This window comes from Panthera leo, chromosome B2 (assembly GCF_018350215.1).
Source record: "Panthera leo isolate Ple1 chromosome B2, P.leo_Ple1_pat1.1, whole genome shotgun sequence".
NCBI lineage: Eukaryota > Metazoa > Chordata > Mammalia > Carnivora > Felidae > Panthera > Panthera leo.
The window spans coordinates 98,345,930-98,366,404 of record NC_056683.1 but is presented as its reverse complement, the minus strand read 5'-3'; the positions used below and the strand labels follow the sequence as shown (position 1 = coordinate 98,366,404).

At 38.1% G+C, this 20,475-nt stretch overlaps 1 protein-coding gene across 8 annotated transcripts in view; it reads right to left on the bottom strand.

The window, feature by feature from the left end:
* Positions 1 to 20,475, bottom strand: part of FIG4 (FIG4 phosphoinositide 5-phosphatase) — a 130,863-nt gene that overhangs the window by 53,638 nt on the left and 56,750 nt on the right. For all 8 annotated transcript variants that reach the window (XM_042939558.1, XM_042939557.1, XM_042939554.1 and 5 more), the window contains 3 exons: positions 10,567 to 10,705; positions 1,895 to 1,953; positions 541 to 688 (listed from right to left, as the gene is read on the bottom strand). In XM_042939558.1, coding sequence (XP_042795492.1) covers positions 541 to 688; positions 1,895 to 1,953; positions 10,567 to 10,705 — 346 coding nt within the window. The remainder of the gene's footprint in view (positions 1 to 540; positions 689 to 1,894; positions 1,954 to 10,566; positions 10,706 to 20,475) is intronic.

Sequence of the window (20,475 nt, the reverse complement as noted above, 5' to 3'; positions counted from 1 at the left end):
ATAAAATAATGATAGCCACCATTTATTAGTCACCCACCTAGGTTGGTCACTCCATTAAGGCATTTGGCATGTACGCGTATATATGTGTGTGATACACATGCCCCTATCTACATAAAAGAAGAAGCTGAGACTCAGATAAGTTGGATAATTTTCTCAAGGTCACACAGGTAGGCAGTGGCTGATCTACAATTCACAGCCTTGCTTTTCTAGTGCCAAAGACTATGCTTTATTCTACTAATTTATGCTGGCTCTCAGTTTCTGTTCAATTTTAAAAAGTGAGTTTACTCCAAATGACAAACTAGAACCAATGGGAGGCAGATTTCAACCTACTAAAGGGAAGAAATTAACTCCAGTTATCTAACACTAGAAGGGACTATCTCCTAAAGTAGTGGGCTACTTATCACAGGGGGTATTCAGAGGCTGTACAATCCCTGCTAGCAGCCTTGCAGAATGGACTTATGACAAAGCAAGGCTTATCTATATAAACTAGGAAAACTAAAGTTCCCAAATCTTTACAGTATCAGAGCACTCACAACATACCGTGCTGAACTTGTCATAGCCAAGCAAAAGGTATCATCAAAACTACTCAGTTCGTATGGTCGAAAGAACTCGTTGTGGATGTCAATCTCTTCTTCATATTTGTGGAATTTCTTCACTATCAACTTCTTTAAGTTCGCAGCACAGATAACTAAGAGAGATATGCCTGTTACTCTTAAAGTCTTTAGATTACATCTAGCCAACGAGGTTCAACTCCGGCCTCTAGCACTCAGACACTTGACAAAGAGATGAGCTATGTGCACAGAATATACAGTGCAGAGCCGAGTGTGATAAGCTCCAAGGGGGCAGGAAGGCCTCTGGAAGTCAGGGTGGGAGCAGGGAGTTATTTCAGAAATCAAACAACTCAGCTCTTTGAATTCTGTTTTGCTTTGAAATAAATACCCTCTGCCTTCTAGATATAAATTGTGCAGCTATTTCAGTAAATTTTCCTTCATATTTATATTTCAAATCTTGTTTAAGGCCAAGGTTAGACTGCTATAGTTCTTTCCTTTCTCCTGGAACAACAAATCTTCTTAGCAATAGGAATTATGATTTTTCCCAGAATTTCAAGGTTACAAATACTTTTTAAAAATTAATTAATAATTTATTAAAAGCTAAAAATCATTTGCAATCTTCTTAGTTCATGGCCTTTACTATCAAAGTTGGAATGCCTAACCATGACTAGATGGAATCCTCAACTGGAATGTTCCAGACTGGCAGTCAATCTTACCTACTGCCTTTTCACAACTGAGAAATCTGGCTTGTTCAAGGTCAGAGGAATCAGTAACAGAATGAGGGCTACACTCTATTTAAAACTGGGAAATTATTTCAATTTGGAAACATCATTTGAATGTATTGTACATTCGAGGTTATTCATTTAATAAAAAAAAATTCTTGCCTTTCTGACAAATATACGAAATGAAATTTAAACTTTAGTGACTAAAATGTAATTTTATATACATATCTGTATATTTTTTCACTGTTTAGACACAGGAAAAGTTTTTATTTTTCCTTATGAATGGGTCTTTACTTCCTTCCCATTACCCCCAAATATTTAGAAACATAATAAGTACTAGTTTAAAATGGTAAACTAATATATTATATCCATTAAACATTTAAGGAACATACTTAACAACTGTAAAACACAATAAAAGAAATATAACACAATCCCTGGAAGTCATCTAAGATGTTAACAATCCCCTATAATAACAACAACATAAAACTGAGTAGTCATTAATTTCTTTTTAATGAAATATTATATGCAAATAATTTAATGCTTCAAGTTCATTTAGAAATATTTCCAGAATACGTTGGTATAAAAACTATATAAAAACTAAAAGAGAAACAGTGTACCTACCTTCATCATAAGGCAGCGGTAAATGTTTTATTACCTCTGGTGTCCACCAGTAAGTGTAACTATAAAATTAAAAAAAAAAAAATAAAAGAATAAGGTGAACCAATTGTAAACACTGGTTTTCTACAATTCATTGGATAAAAGGAGTTGAAGGTCTATAGTAAGCTGCTGCCTCCTACTTTAAGGTTAGTTTTTTTTTTTTTCTTTTTAAAACATGTTTGTAAAGCTTGGGGCATAGTAGGTCTCCAACATGGCTACTGCTTTCCCAAACTTCTTATTTCAGCTATGTCATTGATATACAAAAATTCCATGAACACATCTGAGAGTCAAGTGCTCTGATGTTACTTAATTACTGTTAGCTAAAAAAGATTTGGGTATACCAAGCCAGACTCTAGGAGCTGCTGTTTACTTCTCCCCAGATTGTTGCCTGCATTACTCTGCAAGCCAGCGAGCAGCAGGACCTTGACTCAAGTTCTACAGCCAAGACTCTTACACATGGTTATCTGAGAATTAGATTACTTCTTCCACTCTGCTCTGCATGTATGGGTCTGTGTATAGTTAATTACAATAGTTAACCAAAATCATTAAGTGAATGGACAGTCCTGAAGAACAAGTTCCCTTAGAAAACAATATAGGCCCTGTTAATCTTTAACTATAAATATTCACTACTTGATTACAGAGGCCAGTTAGAGGAAGGTAGGGAATTTCAATCATCTGGATTTCTGCCAGAAGACTCATCTACTGTGAGCAGAGAATCTGAAAACAACAACAAAACCCTGAACTGCCCTCTCTCTGAACATTGGATATGTTCTGATAATCAAATTTTGATAAATTGGGTCTTCAGGGGGAAAATGCTATATCAAAGTTCATGAGCACTAGGAAGGAGAGTAATGTGAAACAGTATATCAAAATATATTAAAAACACAGATTTTCAAAACATTTATTAAAAAAAAGCCTATGACCAAAAGTGCTAAAAAGATAATTTTAAATAAATGAAAGCTTTCTAAAAATAAAATGCTGACATTATAATCTTGAATAATCCCAATTATGAAGAATAGGGGTATTTAAATGAAATAGGCAACAGAGAGAACTTTCCTAGAGATGGCAAGCAGAATATATAACCAAGGATAATGGAAAAAAGGAACATAATGCCTAATGAACTGGGGGGGGAGGGGTGCAGGAAGTGAGATGATAACAGGAAAGGCTCTTCAAGTTTTGCTTGAGACTGAAGTTATGTTTTAGAATAGTGCTTCTCAAAATTCAGAGTATACAAAAACAGACACACAGACCAATGGAATAGAAAAGAGAACCCAGAATTGGACCCACAAATACAAGACCAACTAATCTTTGACAAAGCAGGAAAGAGTATCCAGTGGAAAAAAAGACAATCTCTTTAGCAAACAGGACTGGGAGAACTGGACAGCAACATGCAGAAGAAATGAAACTAGACCACTTTCTTACACCATACACAAAAATAAACTCAAAATGGATGAAGGGACCTGAATGTGAGACAGGAAATCATCAAAATTCTACGGGAGAAAGCAGGCAACAACTTCTCTGACCTCAGTCGCAGCAATTTCTTACTTGACACATCTCCAAAGGCAAGAGAATTAAAAGCAAAAATGAACTATTGGGATCTCATCAAGATAAAAAGCTTCTGCACTGCAAAGGAGACAATCAACAAAACTAAAAGGCAACCAATGGAATGGGAAGAGATATTTGCAAATGACATATCAGATAAAGGGCTAGTATCCAAAATCTATAAAGAAGTCACCAAACTCCACACCCAAAAAACAAATAATCCAGTGAAGAAATGGGCAGAAGACATGAATAGATACTTTTCTAAAGAAGACATCCAGATGGCCAACAGACACATGAAAAGATGCTCAAAGTCAATCCTCATCAGGGAAATACAAATCAAAGCCACAATGAGATACCACCTCACACCAGTCAGAGTGGCTAAAATGAACAAATCAGGAGACTACGGATACTGGCAAGAATGTGGAGAAACGGGAACCCTCTTGCACTGTGGGAATGCAAACTGGTGCAGCTCCTCAGGAAAACAGTGTGGAGATTCCTCAAAAAATTAAAAATAGAACTACCCTATGACCCAGCAATAGCACTGCTAGGAATTTACCGAGGGGATACAGGAGTGCTGATGCACAGGGGCACATGTATCCCAATGTTCATAGTAGCGCTTTCAACAATAGCCAAATTATGGAAAAAGCCTAAATGTCCATCAATTGATGAATGGATAAAGAAGATGTAGTTTATATATACAATGGAATACTACTTGGCAATGAGAAAGAATGGAATCCTGCCATTTGCAGCAACGTGGATGGAACTGGAGGGTATTATGCTAAGTGAAATAAGCCAGGCAGAGAAAGACAGATACCATATGTTTTCACTCATATGCAGATCCTGAGAAACTTAACAGAAGACCATGGGGGAGTGGAAGGGGAAAAAAAAAGTTACAGAGAGGGAGGGAGGAAAACCATAACAGACTCTTAAATACAGAGAACAAACTGAGGGTTAATGGGGGGTGGGAAAGAGGAGAAAGTGGATGATGGGCATTGAGGAGGGCACTTGTTGGGATGAGCACTGGGTGTTGTATGGAAGCCAATTTGATAATAAATTATATAAAAAAAACAAAAATAGAAAGCAAAAAAAAAATCAGTGCACACATGAACATTTAGGGAGATTCTGTTAAAAGACAGATTCTGATTCAGTAGGCAGTGCCTGAGATTCTGCATTGATGACAAGTTCCCAGTGATTCCAGAAGGGGTGGTCCTCAGGCTGCTTTTTGAACAGCAAGGTTTTTGAACATGAAAAGAACAAAAAAGAGTTATGCCTGCTGCTTGCAGATAATTCACATTTATTTTCAACATTTAGTAAGCACCTACTGTGTCAAACACCATTCTGTGTCTTAGAAATGCCACATTGAAAATAATGACAGAGAAAAGTAAAGCTACTTAATTCCAGCATTGTTTCTATCTTCAACAGACATGGTAAGTTTCATGCTGGAAAGAGAAAAATGAGAGAAGAGAGAAGCATGTATAGCCCAAGAGATGGAAGGAAGCAGTGGAGCATCTCTTAAGAGCATTCAAGTGTCCTGGTCTACAGATGGGATCAATCATCTTTTTAAGAAGAGTGAAGAACGGAACTTATACTAAAAATGAGCAAATGTAGTCTTGATGCTCAAAAGTGAGAGGGTAATAGATTACAAAAACTATACATCAAAGAATGTGATGTCAATTTCAGCAAGATAACAGAATCAAGTATTAAACGGAGATGTGAATAACCTAAAAGGATAAAAGGATAACTTCTATGACTCCACATCCAAACCACACCAATCTAATCTCATTTTCTTTTCTTTTCTCATAGGAGAATCAGACTATCAGATCAGAAGAATGAGAAAGCATGGATTAATTAAGGTGTGTGCACGCACATGCATGCACATGCATGTGTACACAGGTGTAAATTCCATTTTGTAATCACTTAATCTTCACAGAGGAGGAAAATAAAGAAGGTATCAGCTAGTATATAAGAAATTGCCTAAAGAATGATGCTCACAATTAGCTTATCTAAGATAAAGCAGTAAACGTTATAAAGAATACGTTTAAATTCAAAACATACCACGTGGAGGAAAAGAATTAAGAGACAGTCCTGTTTTAGCAACTTGAAACAGGCCATAGATGTTTTTCTGAATATTATTAAATTGTAATTCCCTAAGCAAGATAAAAGTAACTTAATACTTTTGAAAAGTATTTTGGATTTTGAAAAGTCCAGCTCCTCTAGGTAGGTCTCAGCACAGAAGCCCATGAGAAACACCTGCCCCAGGGAAGAAGAGCTGACACAAATGGAAGATGAGAGCATCTGAGAGGACTCAGCCCAGGACAGGGAGGATCTCTGTTACCTCCACCTCCAAGTACATTTAATCAGAGGAAGAGTCCTGCAGCAAGGTAGAACCTGTTCTGGGACCAGGGATCAGAAGACAGGAGACTACAAGTTGGTGCCACTTCTTCCTTTGCATAAAATACCTAATATGCCAGTTGCTCTGCTCTTTTTCAGTCCCTAGAATTGAGTACTCAATTCCACAGGCTCACATAGGAAGGTGAGGGGGGACTAAAAAAAGACTCTTTTTTAATTCCCCTAGCTAACTTGGGAGCTCTCTGAATTAATATATATATATGGACTTCAGCAAAGCAATCAATCTTTGTGAACAAGATAGAGAAATGTGGGCAGGAGGACAGTACAGTTAAATGATGACAATAGATTAAGTTACAGCCATTGAAATAAGTCCTACCAAAAATCAGGTTAAGGTACAAGGAGTTGTCTGGTGGTGCCCCATACAGCTCTGCCATCTACCTTATTCTACTCAACATTTTTCATCAAGTATTTTTATCAGGATCAAGATGGCCAGCTGATTAAATCTGAAGAAGCTACAAAGATACAGGTAATACTTAATAAAAAGGATACACGTTTAACCCCCCTTTTTGGAAGCAGGCAAAGCACAGAAGACCAAGAATTCTCAAATGAGCATACAAGAATGGTACAGATAAGGCACGATATCAGGACATGTTAAAGACACTTGGGAGTTCTAACAGACAGGAAGCTCAGAGAATCAACATTATGATGACATTGCTGAAAACAGCTAATGCAATCTTAGACTTGATAATAAACAGAGTATCCAAGACAAGAGGAGCAATGGCTCCAATGGTCCCACAATATTTGGCACAAATCAGATCAAACTCTGACCATTACTGAACCCAGGTTTGGGTACCACAATTTAAAAAGAATATTGGGGCGCCTGGGTGGCTCAGTCGGTTGAGCGTCCGACTTCGGCTCAGGTCATGATCTCACAGTCTGTGAGTTTGAGCCCTGCGTCTGGCTCTGTGCTGACAGCTCAGAGCCTGGAGCCTGCTTCAGATTCTGTGTCTCCCTCTCTCTCTGCCCCTCTCCTGCTCATGCTCTGTCTCTCTCTGCCTCAAAAATAAATAAAAACATTAAAAAAAATAAAAAGAAAAAGAATATTGATGTTGACTGGAATCCATAAGAGGAGAGCATTCTGAAGACAATGGGGTTATTTAACCTGGAGAAGAAGAGATATTGAGATGGTGTGAACTTCAGGTTTTTAAAAGACTATAAAGTGGATAGAGAAATCGTGTTCTTAAGGTCTCAGGGGGCTGAACTAGATTAGTAGGTAAAGTTACAGAGAAGCAGATCTCAGCGTGATAGGAGAAAAAATTGTCTGAAAAGAACTGCCCCCTCAACCAGACACATCCCAGATAACAAACCAGGACTAGTCAAGCACAGGCCAGATGACCTCTCCTGGGAAGACACCAAGGGAGCTCACATATCAGTGACTAGAGCCGGGCAATCTCTCAACTCTGAGTCAATGAAGTGATTAATGTTTAATATCTAAAAACATCTTGGTGACATGATAAACACTGATTCAATAAATAACATCTTAGATGATGTATCTCCTATTAACCTAATGCAGAACAAAGTTTCATTTAGTGGTTGTAGGCAGATCAATGAAAGTGAGCCCTTTGAATAACAGAAGTAGTTACCTCAAGAGAACCTGATTTGGATGAACTCTAGTCAGAGCTAGGTTTACTTTCCCTTCCCTTATCATTCAATAAAAATATATCAGAATAATTCATTGGTAAACACAGTGTAAAATATAGGATAGTCACCAAGTTTGGAAACACAAGCAAATACATATAAAGTTTTTATTGATATTATATTATCATAAGTGATAAAATATTATTATCTAAGTTTCCAGGTTTTATGGTCATCCTGTTTGATTTTTAGTAAATGTTACAACTAGGGAATGTAATCTCCTTTAAAGAACAGTAACAGTACTAACACCTATTTGATTTATGTGCTAAGCATTTATATTACTTCATCTGATGCTCAGAAACATGTACAAGTTAGGACAGTGCTATTATCTCTATTTCACTCATAATGGCAACGGAGTCTTAGACCGGTTATGTAACTTGCCCACAATCACAGGTTTTAACTGGAGGCCATCTCTCCTGAGCCTGAGAGCTTCAGAATCGTGTTTATTCTGTGTCAGACCTAGTACCAAAGAGTTCTCACACATCGAACCCTCAGAATGACCCTGTGAGTTGTGCATGGTCACCTCCATTTGACAGATGAGCAGAAAGGTTTCCAGAGTTTAAGGAAGAGGTCTAAGGTCACACATTTGCAGAAATTCTAAATCGGCCCCACCCGACCCTGAAGTCCACACTCTCACCCAGTTGACTGCTTCCGGCTAAACTGTTCCTTTTATCTGAGAGTTATGATACTGACTTAACTGTCACCAAAATAACCAGTATAGGTGGGTGACAACAGAAAGTCCAAAATAAAAGTGAAATTTACCTTACACACTTTGTAAGTACTGTTTTTGAGCAGTATTTACTGTTGACAACATTACCTGATTTTTGGAATTTTGACATTCTGGAGGAAAAAAAAAACCCAACAACACAAAAACAGGAGAACAAACCAACGGAGAGAGGCATGTTATCTACTGTGATAAAACTTTATTTTCAGTGGCAGGCTTGCAGATGATTCTTGCTGAATCATCTAACTAGCTAAATATCTCAGTCAAGACACATTTCTCTCCATTCTCTCTGCAACCTCAGTTTCCTTTTTTTTTTTTTTAATAGAAAATGGGGATATAACAGCAGCTTCCTTTGTTGCCATAAATAAGCTCCACCACTGTCTGTCTTAGTGATCAGTTATGCAACTCGAGGTGAGAAAGTCGTTTAAGGTACACTTGTTATACACTAGCTAATTTCTGCAGGAGAAAATTGAGTGTTGGTTGTTCCCAAGTTGTATGTTAAGCGCTTTGATACTGGAGGGGCCCCTGGGTGGCTCAGTCAGCGGTAAGCATCTGACTCTGGCTCAACCATGATCTCTCAGGTTTGTGGGTTCAAGCCCTCTGTTGGGCTATGCACTGATAGCTGGGAGCCTGGAGCCTGCTTCAGATTCTGTGACTTCCTCTCTCTCTGTCTGTCACCCTCTTGTGCTCCCTCTCTCTCAAAAATAAATAAATATTTTTTAAAAAGAGCTTTAATACTTGGGGTGCCTGGTGGCTCAGTTGGTTAAGCGTCAGACTTCGGCTCAGATCATGATCTCACAGTTCATGAGTTTGAGTCCCGCATTGGGCTCTGTGCTAACAGCCTGGAGCCTGGAGCCTGCTTCAGATTCTGTTTCTCCCTCTCTTTCTCTCCCCCTCCCTGTGCTCGCGCTCTGTCTCTCTCTCTCTCAAAACTAAATACAACATTTACAAAATTTTTAAAAAAAGCTTTAATACTTGAAGGTAATATAAAATTCGGAAAATCACCCACATATACCCATAGTGAATTGCGTCACCAAAGCTAAATACAGGTATTTACACTCATCTCTCACCAAATCAACACAATTAGTTCCAAATTTTTTGTTTATCAGCAAAAATTCAGAGGCAATCATTTATTAATAGTAAATTTAATGCTTCATTTATAGGGAAAGTAAGCTCAAATAATACGTTGGTTATTCCACTAATATGCACTTACAGGAACAAATCTGAGAAACAGAAATTCTGACACATCCCTAATATTTTAAACATTCCTGAAGCAACACAGAATTTGGTAATAACTGCAACATCAGCACTTGCTAATTCACCAGTTGTTTGTGGTCTGGTCACACAGACAGACTGGCAGTGACCCCTGTAGTGTTTGGGAGGCACTGTTGCACAAAGTAAGAGCTATATTGAACCGATGTTGTAAGAGAAAGGCATGATGAGAGAACTTGATATTGTAGGCCCCTGAGCAGAATGCACCAGTCTCCAACCTCATATGTGTGAATTGTCTTGCTCATGTGGCAAAATGGACTATATTAGTACATGACGCCTCAATCACAACCACTAAACAGTCTTCTCATTAAACCCTCACAATGACTCTGTGAGGTATGTCCCATCATTTACATTTGCAGATGAGGAAAATGAGACTGGGAGAAGTTAAATAACTAATCGTAGGTCACATGATGACAGAGAGTCAACCTAACCCTGAGGCCACACCACACAGTGTCCTATCAAAACACATCAGGTAAACACTTCATTTCTTTTGAGAATATTAGTATCAATTTAACTGTCATCAAAATAACCCAAAATGGCTAATGAATCTAGAAAGCCCTGAGTAAAAGGGGTGATGAGAGTAGTATCTGTCACTAGAGTCACTATTCTGGTTTCCTGTCTTCACCAGAATCACCCAAGAGCTGGTTATGCTTCCTGAAGGGAAGAGCACTGGAACATTCGAACTCTGGAATTCCAAAGTGATGTTCACTTGAAAACCAAAGATTAACTCCCCACATGTGAGGGTTCTTCAGAGTTCCCCATCTGTAGGAAGCACTCAGAAATAATGTTGATAGTTTGCTTTAGTGGAACTACAACTTACATTCAATGATGAAGTTCTGAAACTTTCTATCTTACGAAAAATGCAAACCACCAATTATTAATGACAAGTTCCCAAAACTACCATCAGGACACCAACAATACTGAATTCCTCATGGCAAACATGTAGTAAGACTGACTACTTTAGCCTATGTGATTATTTCTCAAAAATGAAAGTATCTTATATTCAAAGTAACATCAAATCTGAGTTTACATAAAATACTAGGACGAAAAATACCTTCTTCTTGTTGGTAAAAGTCTCATCGTATTTTTATGATGCAAGTAAAAATCTGTTGGGAGTTCCCAGAGATGAGGTTTCCCTTCAGTGGGATGAAAAACTCCCAGGAAGAGATTAATGGAATCTTGTCTATCAGCATCTAAAAAGCAAAAATAGGCATTTCAGGAAATCCGCTACTGAGATATACAACTCAGGAGAATGTTTTCTCAGGAGGATAAAGGGTACAACTGTGATTTCATAACACATACCTTTGAAAACAACAGTATTTATACTCCAAAAGTCATACACATACCCCAAATCTAAAATAGTCACCAAGATTTTGAGCAGAATTAAAATCTTGCTTCAAAATGCTTCATGTTTGTTCCATCCCTTTCATAATATGGAGGAGACGGAACACAAACTGCTTCTTGAATTTTGAGAGACTCTTAAAAATCTTTAAGAACCGCCATAATACCACAGTGATTTTATTTTTAGGATAAGAACATATTTTCGCTATTCGTTATTCTACCTCAAACAAATACATCTTCATTTTATTACAAAGACAAGGAGAGATGTCAGAAACAAACAAGATGGCTCAACTCCTATCCATATTCTGTTGCACAACTTTGAACAAGTTAGTTTGCACAGTTTCCACTTTTAATCCTTGAAAAGGTATCTACTCTTTCTTTAGTACCGACAACGTTTACAACATTTTCTGTCCCCCTCAGTTGTGGGCCTGGCCCATTCCCTCCTGTGTTTGATAATGAAGGCAGAGTGGGCACATAGATAACAGCCTCATTCTAACTATTCAACCACCCCCAAATTACTAACTTATGTATGCATATATATTGTGTTTCCTTCCTTTCCTAATTATATTTTGATAAAAATGATGATAAGCATGAAAGGGTCTCATGAAGCACCCTTCCCATTCTGCACTGGCGTCCTTCATTCTTTCCCCTCATTTCCTTCTTTCCATTCTTGTCTCAGAGCCCTGTATATTCAAGTTTGGGGCAGGCAGCCACAATATAAATAATAACCTCTTTCTGAAAATGAGCACAGAACTAAAGACAGCCCAGTAGAAAGGGCTGCTTTTGAAACAAGATAACATTACCATAAAATCAATCTTCCAACAGCTACAGTGAACACAGATATTTCTGAAATTAGCAACACTGTTTTCATGGACTGTTTGGTCATTTCGGCAAAAGCAACAAATGAAATATGGTACATCAAACATGTATTCCCGTTACTAGTATTTTGACAGGAAGTGTTCCATTAAAGCAGCATTTACCTTTCAGGCCAAAAGTAATATATAAAAGGGATGTGTTCATATGCTGAATATATTTGGAGACTTTTTGCCACTTTTGAGAGAAAACAAGTATTAAATGATGCAGACATTACCGCCCCAATTTGCACCCTCTTTACACAGTACAAAAGTAAACAAGCTGCTTTTATAGTAATTACATTCTTTATGCTTCTTGAATAGCCTTGATGGCACTTAATAACTCATACTATGCAGGACCTCAAAATATCTTAATACTATCTAGAGAAGCTTTCCATTTTTCAGCTGCGTTTTCAAGGAGTCTTTCATTTTTTAAACCGGATAGTTGCTTCAATTTTTAGCAAGTATGATAAAATGTGAGATGTGAGAAACATAACCAAATAAAAGATATGTCTTCAAAGGATCATAATGAAGACTTGTTGAATGTGCTGCCGTTGCTATAACTTAAAATATATCTATGGTGTACATGGTCCCTGAGGACTCCAAGGCTGGTTTAATGAGCCTGAGGTTCTTTTCCTGCCTACTTTTGACTGCAAATAAGACAATCACCCTCAGGAAGACAGTAACACTTTGGATATGGATAAGGGCTTAAAACAGGTAGGTTCTCTGTAGTTGTAGATAACAAGAGGACAATGATTACCTATTTTTGTACTCAATCATGCTTTAAAGGAAAAAAGAGTAATACTCCATTCAAACTCCACTCAAACAGCTAAACACTAACCAGTTTATTATGTATGTATGAAACAGATGATGCTTGAATATAACAATCCTTTTTAATTATTTTTAATTAGTGAAAAATTATTTTGGAACTAGAATATTTATTATGCTAATACTAAATTAAGTTTGTAATGAAGTAGCCTCTGAAATCAGTAATGGAAAGGAATGTTATTCAATAAATAGTACTGTTTAATTATTGCAGAGGAGGGGACAATAAAATTAGATCCCTACTTCATACTCTTTATTGAAATAAATACCAATTAAATGTGAGAAAGACAGAGATCAACACTCGAATAGAAAAAGAGAAACATGCAATTTTTGAAAGAAACAGAAATGGACAATGAACATACTAACATTCAACTTTACTAGTTATCCAACAAATATAAATTAAAACAATATACGATTTCTTACCTATTTAAGGTGGCAAATAGTTGTCAAAATGGGCACTCCCATACTCTGCTTAGGGAACATTAACTGCTCGACGGTATCCATTCTCTAAGGCAATTTGGCAACACAGATATTCCTTGCTTTCTGAAAGTTTGCATTATGCCTCTTGGCTTAGGAAAGACCTACATTAGTGCCTGTTAATGCTAACAGAAAAATCTGAAGAGGATTTTAACTTTTATGAAAATAGCTGTTACTAACGTAGGACTTTCCTAAAAGCAAAGTGGTGTAACTCAGACTTCTGGAAAGTGGGGGATACTCTTCACTTTATGCCATTTCAGCTTACCAAAGTTTTCACAGGAACATTCTACTTTCCCTGAAATATCTATAGTCTCTGACCTGATATGCTTCTGGAACTTTCCTAACATCAAAAATATGCCAAAAAAGAGTGTATGTTTAAAAGGAAACTAAATGCAAAGTAATAGCAACTAAGTTACGATGTTTCTAAATGATAGACTGCCATAAGGCTGCTAAAAATCATGTTGTAGAAGAATATTTAAGGTCATAAAGATTACTCACATTATCTAAAAGGGCAAATGCAGAATATAAATATTACATGTATGGAAGAGTCATGTTCTCCTAAATATGAACAAGTGGCTATCTTTGGAAGGTAAAGATTATATGATTTTATTGTGAGCTATTCTGTACTTTCTATAATTACTTTCATAATTAAAAAAAAAGAACTACCATTCATTCACTCATCCAAGAACCTATATGTTCCACACCGGGGAAACAGTAATATATAATACTCTGGCTCCAGGTGGGGTTCACATTCCAATTGGCAAATAAAAATATACACAAGTAAATAATGTATAAGGTACATTCAAGGGATGTAAGTTCTATGAAGACACTGAACGAGAGCAATATGGGAGCGAAGGGAGGGGACAGAGCCACTTAGATTGGGTAGTCAGGGCAGGGGTAGAGGCTGAAATGTCTGAGGAAGTCACATTTGAACTGTAAAAATGAGAAAGAGGTGGTCACACAAAGCTCTGGGGGCTTTGTGCTCAAGCAGAACAGACACAAAGGCCTGCTGGGGTAACAAACTGGGCAGCTCCGGGAATAAAGAGAAGGCCAGAGAGGGTGGAGGGCAGTGGACCAGGGAAACAGGCAAATTAGAGACAAAAGGCACCAGGTCACACAAGGCCTCGTAGGTTACAGTAGAGAGTTTTATTTTATTTTAAAGAGGGAAGTGATACTGTCTGACTTCAGTTTTGAAAAGATCTCTCTGGCTGCTATTTACAGCAAGGGCAGAAGCAGGGAGGCAGGAGGTGGATCAGGAGCTAAAACAGTTGTTCAGACTGCTTGCACCAGCATGGCAGCAGTCAGGATGAAACACAGCAGAAGGATTTACAATATATTCTGGAGGTTGAGATGAGAGTTGCCTAGAGATGGGGCTGGGGCGGGGGGAGGGGGAGATAAGTAAGGAAAATAAAAGGAATCGGGGATGATTCCTAGGTTTCTGAACTGAGCAATGGGTGCTGAAGTGGAAAAACCAAGTGGAGAAACACATTTGAGTCAGTCTCAAAAATGATCACTTGAGATTCTTACTGGATACCTGTGGTAGTTAGTGCATTTTTCACAGAGCTGGAACAAGCAATCCTAAAATTTGTATGGAACTACAAAAGACCCCAAATAGCCAAAGTAATGTTGAAAAAGAAAACCAAAATGGGAGGCATCACAATTCTGGACTTCAAGCTGTATTACAAAGCTGTAATCATCAAGACAGTTTTGGTACTGACACAAAAACACATACATTGATCAATGTAACAGAATACAGAACCCAGAAATGGACCCACAAACACATGGTTAACTAATTTTCAACAAAGCAGGAAAGAATCTCCAATGGAAAAAAACCAGTCTCTTCAACAAATGGTGCTGGGAAAACTGGACAGCGACATGAAAAAGAATGAAACTGGACCACTTTCTTACAACATACACAAAAATAAATTCAAAATGGATGAAAGACCTAAATGTAAGACAGGAAACCATCAAACTCCTAGAGGAGAACATTCGCAGCAACCTGTTTGACCTTGGCCACACCAGCTTCTCACAAGACACATCACCAGAGGCAAGGTACACCAAAGCAAAAATGAACTATTAGGACTTCCTCAAGATAAAAAGCTCTGCACAGCAAAGGAAACAATCAACGAAACTAAAAGGCAACCAACAGAATGGGAGAAGATATTTGCAAATGACGTATGGATAAAGGGCTAGTCTCCAAAATCTATAAAGAACTTATCAAACTCCACACCCCAAAAACAAATAATCCCATGAAGAAATGGGCAGAAGGCATTAAAAGACACTTTTCCAAAGAAGACATCCAGAGGGCCAACAGACACATGAAAAGATGTTCAACATCGCTCATCATCAGAGAAATACAAATCAAAACCATGATGAGAGTCCACCCGACACCTATCAGAATGGCTAAAATGAACAACACAAGAAACAACAGGTATTAGGGAGGATGTGGAGAAAAGGAAACCTTCTTGTACTGTTGATGGGAATGTACACTGGTGCAGCTACTCGAGAGAATAATATGGGGGTTCCTCAAAAAATTAAAAGTAGAACTACCTTATGACCCAGCAATTGCACTATTAGTTATTTACCCACAGGATAAAAATACATATTCAAAGGGGTACGTGCACCCCAATGTTTATATTTATAGCAGCATTATCAACAATAGCCAAACTATGGAGAGAACACAAATGTCTATCAACTGATGAGTGGATAAAGAAGATGCAGTAGAGGCGCCTGGGTGGCTCAGTCGGTTAAGCGTCCGACTTCGGCTCAGGTCATGATCTCACGGTCCGTGGGTTCGAGCCCTGCGTCGGGCTCTGTGCTGACGGCTCAGAGCCTGGAGCCTGTTTTGGATTCTGTGTCTCCCTCTCTCTCTGACCCTCCCCTGTTCATGCTCTGTCCCTCTCTGTCTCAAAAATAAATAAACATTAAAAAAAAAAAATTAAAAAAAAAAGAAGATGCAGTATATGTAGACGATGGAATATTACTCGGCAATCAAAAAGAATGAAATCTTGCCATTTGCAACAATGTGGATGGAACTAGAGTGTATTATGAGAAGTGAAATAAGTCAGTCAAAGACAAATCCATATGATTTCACTTCTATGCGGAATTTAAGAAACAAAACAGATGAACATATAGGAAGGGGGAAAAAGAGGACAGAGGGGAAACAAACCACAAGAGACTCTTAATGATAGAGAACGAACTGAGGGTTGATGGAGGGAGATGAGTGGGAGATGAGCTAGATGGATAATGGGTATTAAGGAGGGCACTTGCTGGGATGAGCACTGGGTGTTGTATGTAAGCGATGAATCACTGAATTCTACTCCTGAAACCAGTATCTGCACTGTATGTTAACTAAAATTTAAATGATAAATAAATAAATAATTTTTAAAAAGATATCCATGGTAGTAAGAAATCTGGCCCACAAGACCTTTTTCTCTCTAGTGTCACACACATAAATATTTTATATCACATGGCAAAGGGGACTTTGCAGATGTAACTGAGGTTACTAATCATTGACTTCAAGATAGGGCAACTATCCTGTATTGTACATGGGTGGGTCCACTGTAATCACAAAAATCCTTCAAAGGCAGAAAAGGAGAGTAGAAAGGAAGGCAGAAAGATTAGAAGCACAAGAAGGATTCAGTGTATGGTTACTAGCTCTGAAGATGGAGTAGGCCACAAGTCAAGGAAGGCAAGGAGCCTTTGGGAACTGAGAATGACCCCAGCCAACAGCCAGCAAGGACACAGGGACTTCAGTCCTTTAACTGCACGGGATTCTGCCAACAACCTGAATGAACGTGGAAGCCTCCAGGTAAGAGCCCAGGTTCCCGACACTGACTGAATCTTGGCTTCATTTCACTTCATCACCTTCATTTTTACTTCAGCCTTGTGACACCCTAGGTGGATAACACAGCTGAGTAATTCTGCGCCCAGACTTCTGGCCCACAGAAACTATGAGATAATAAATGGGTGTTGTTTTAAGGCACTAATTTTATGGTAATTTGTTATAGAACCTACAGAAACCTCATACAACATTCAAGAAGAGATGTTAGCTAGGTCAGCTTTTAGATAAACAAGTCTGGGACTCAACAGAGAAGTCAAAGGTTAGAGATACAAAGGTGAGTGTCAAATGCATGGTACTTAAGAGCTGAATGAGATGCCCCTAAGGTAAAAATGCAGAAAGAAAAGAAGAGGGTTTAGAAATGGGGCAGGAGACATCAATAGGGAGACTGAGTGGGATATTACACAGGTGAGTTTCAAGAAAGAGGGAATGGTCAACTGTGAGCAAAGCTGGTGACGGGCCCCATAAGATGAAGGCAGAAAAGTGACCATTGGCTTGGCAATATGGAGACTCCTGGTGATTCTGAAAAGCACAGGTTCAGTGGCATGATAGGGTGGATGCCCAGTGGAACGGGTAGAGAGAACAGGATACAAGAGGAAACAGGCAGGCAGATAACTAGAGAGGTTTTGCTTAGGAATGCAAAGGAAAAGGACTGTGGACTGAGGATGGAAGGAAAAGTCAAAAGGAAAATACCAAGGAGTGCTTTCGTGCTAATGGAAATGAAGCAGTAGAGAGGGGGAAACGGATTATGTGCAGCAATGAAAGCTACAGGGAAAGCATGAAGGGATGGGATTCAAAGCATGGCAGAGGGGTTAAACAGAGTACTTAGTTGCAACTTTTTCTTCTGCCAAGTTTAACTGCCTTGGTTGCAGGAAAGGTGAATAGTTATTGTTATTTAAAATGTTATTAAAACAAAAATTACTGCCAAGTGTCTTCTTCCTGCTATAGCCAAACACAGCTTATTCACTCTAAACCTCAGAAGGATCACCTTAGAAGGCTGTCTCACTAGTCTTGATAAACTAAAATGTTCTCCCTCGTATGCCCCTGTTCCAGTGGTGAGCAGAAAGGGAAAGAAACTGTCCCACTACTTTACAGCATTATCATAATGCTGTGTGGTGCCATCTCCATGTGTTTTCCAAGTATGGTAGGCTTTGTGGTCTTCACCTTGTGAACTTTTCTTTTTTTTAAATCTGTTTGAGAAGGATCTGATTCTCCCCTATGCATGCATGCACACACATACATACACACACAATAATTATAAATTTCACGTGTGTGCCTGTCTGTATGTATTTATGCATGTGTACAGATCTGTTAACTGCTGAAGGTATCATATATCTTCTCTTTCTTTCTTATAATAGGATTTATTTTATTTATTTTTCTTTTGGGGGAGAGAGAGAGTACATGCACGCAAGTGGGGGAGGGGCAGAGGGAGAGGGAGGGAGAAAATCTCAAGCAGGCTCCATGTCCAGCACAGAACCTGACATGGGACTCAATCCCACAACTGTGAGATTATGACCTGGGGTGAAATCAAGAGTTGGACATTTAACAGGCAGCTTAACCATTTCACCGGCCACTTAACTGACTGAGCCACCCACCCTCTTATAATAGGATTTAAATTCAACAAGCTTCAGCGAAAAAATTCAGCTTACCAAAGTAAATGTAAAAAAAAAAAAAAAAAAAAAAAAAAAAAAATTTAGAAGGAGCTTAACAAGGTCCTTCAGACAGTTATAATTATAAAGCTCTTCCTAACACCTGAAGGGAGTATCTAGGTATCTCTTCTTTCCTTATTGGCATCCTCCAACTGCTGATGTAACCAGCTATGTTGGAAACCAAAGGTACTTCTTAAAGACAAAGCTCAGAGCATGCTAATATGTGAAGCTTCAGAACAATTTTTAAAATGAGCCTGAAAGAGACTCAGGTGGGTTGCCCATATAGCATCAATCTGTCTACACAAACCAACAATAAAATTCCTAACAACCTAGGGCAACAAATAAACAAATGGGACTACATCAAACTAAAAAGCTTTTGCACAGTGAAGGAAACCATCAACAAATGAAAAGATAATCTACTGAATGGGAGAAGATATCTGCAAATGATATACCCAATAAGGGGATAATAGTCAAAATATATAAAGAACTCACACAGTTCAATATAAAAAAAACAAAACAATTGATTAAAAACAAACAAACAATTGGGGCACCTGGGTGGCTCAGTCGGTTAAGTGCCCAACTCTTTGATCTCAGCTCAGGTCATGATCTCATGGTTTGTGAGTCTGAACCCCGCACTGGGTTCTGTGCTGACAGCGTGGAGCCTGCTTGGGATTCTCTCTCTCTCCACCCTCCTTCCCCATCTCTCTCTCTGCGCCTACTCCACTTGTTCTCTATCTCTCAAAATAAATAAATAAACTGAAAAAAAAAAAACTGATTAAAAAATGGGCAGAGGACCTGAAGAGAAACTTCTCCAAAGAAGGCATATAGATGGCCAAGAGACACATTGAAAGATACTCAACATCACTAATCACCAGGGAATGCAAATCAAAACCACAATGAAATATCACTTCACATCTGTCAGAATGGCTATTATCAAAAAGACAACAAGTTGACAAGTGTTGGCCAGGAATCAGAGAAAAGGGAATCCTTGTGCACTGTTAGTGTGAATGTAAAATGGTGCAGCCACTGTGGAAAACAGTGCAAAGGTTCCTCAGCAAATTAAAACAAGAACTACCATATGATTTGGCAATTCCACTTCTAGGTATTTATTCAAAGAAAACAAAAACACTGATTCAAAAAGACGCACCCCTATGTTCACTGGAGCATTACATACAATAGCCAAGATAGTGAAGTTGAGCTTTCTTTCATATGTTTGGAATCCATTGCATTTTTTTCCCTATGAACTGTACATTTCATTTGCCTATTTTTTTCTCTTAAACTGTTGGTCTCTTTATTTTGGCTTATTACATCTAAAGGAAATACTGGCTCTTTATATCTAAAGGAAATTAGCATTTGATGGTAGGTTTCAAAATTCTCCATAGCTTATCTTTTGACTTAATTTGCTGTTTGTCTGTCTACATAAATTTTTTTGGTAATGAGAGGAAAAAAATTCCTAACAACTTAATTTCAAGCATCTTCCTGCCCACCCCAGAGGAATAACGTAAGGAAGTTAAGTTTTGTAAAGTTATCTTGAGTGCTTTAAAGAGAATGGTTCTATAAATATATTGTCCTAACATAATATCCACTGTATTTTTAAAATAAGTTGTACACCCCAACGACACCATGCTTCTCAAAATAAAGTCTGTTTTAGCCACATTATTCATAAAATAATTGCTTTCATAGTAGTTCTTCTCGCAGTTGTGGACAATTTTGTCTTATCTTTCCATGACCATTTTCTATCTTTTAATAGTACTCCTTGCTTTTTAAATAATGTACAGCTACACATTCATTCTCTCTGTCCCCCAGTCTTATTAAAAAACACTTTACTTGGCCCTTATATATCAATAATCATTCCCATTATAGGGACAATGATAACAGAGTACAGAAGAGTGGATGCTCCCTTTCCATCAGAACAGTTTTCAACCTTTTCCATGGTAACCCACCCCCAGAGAGATAGGAACATATTGGCACACTACTTA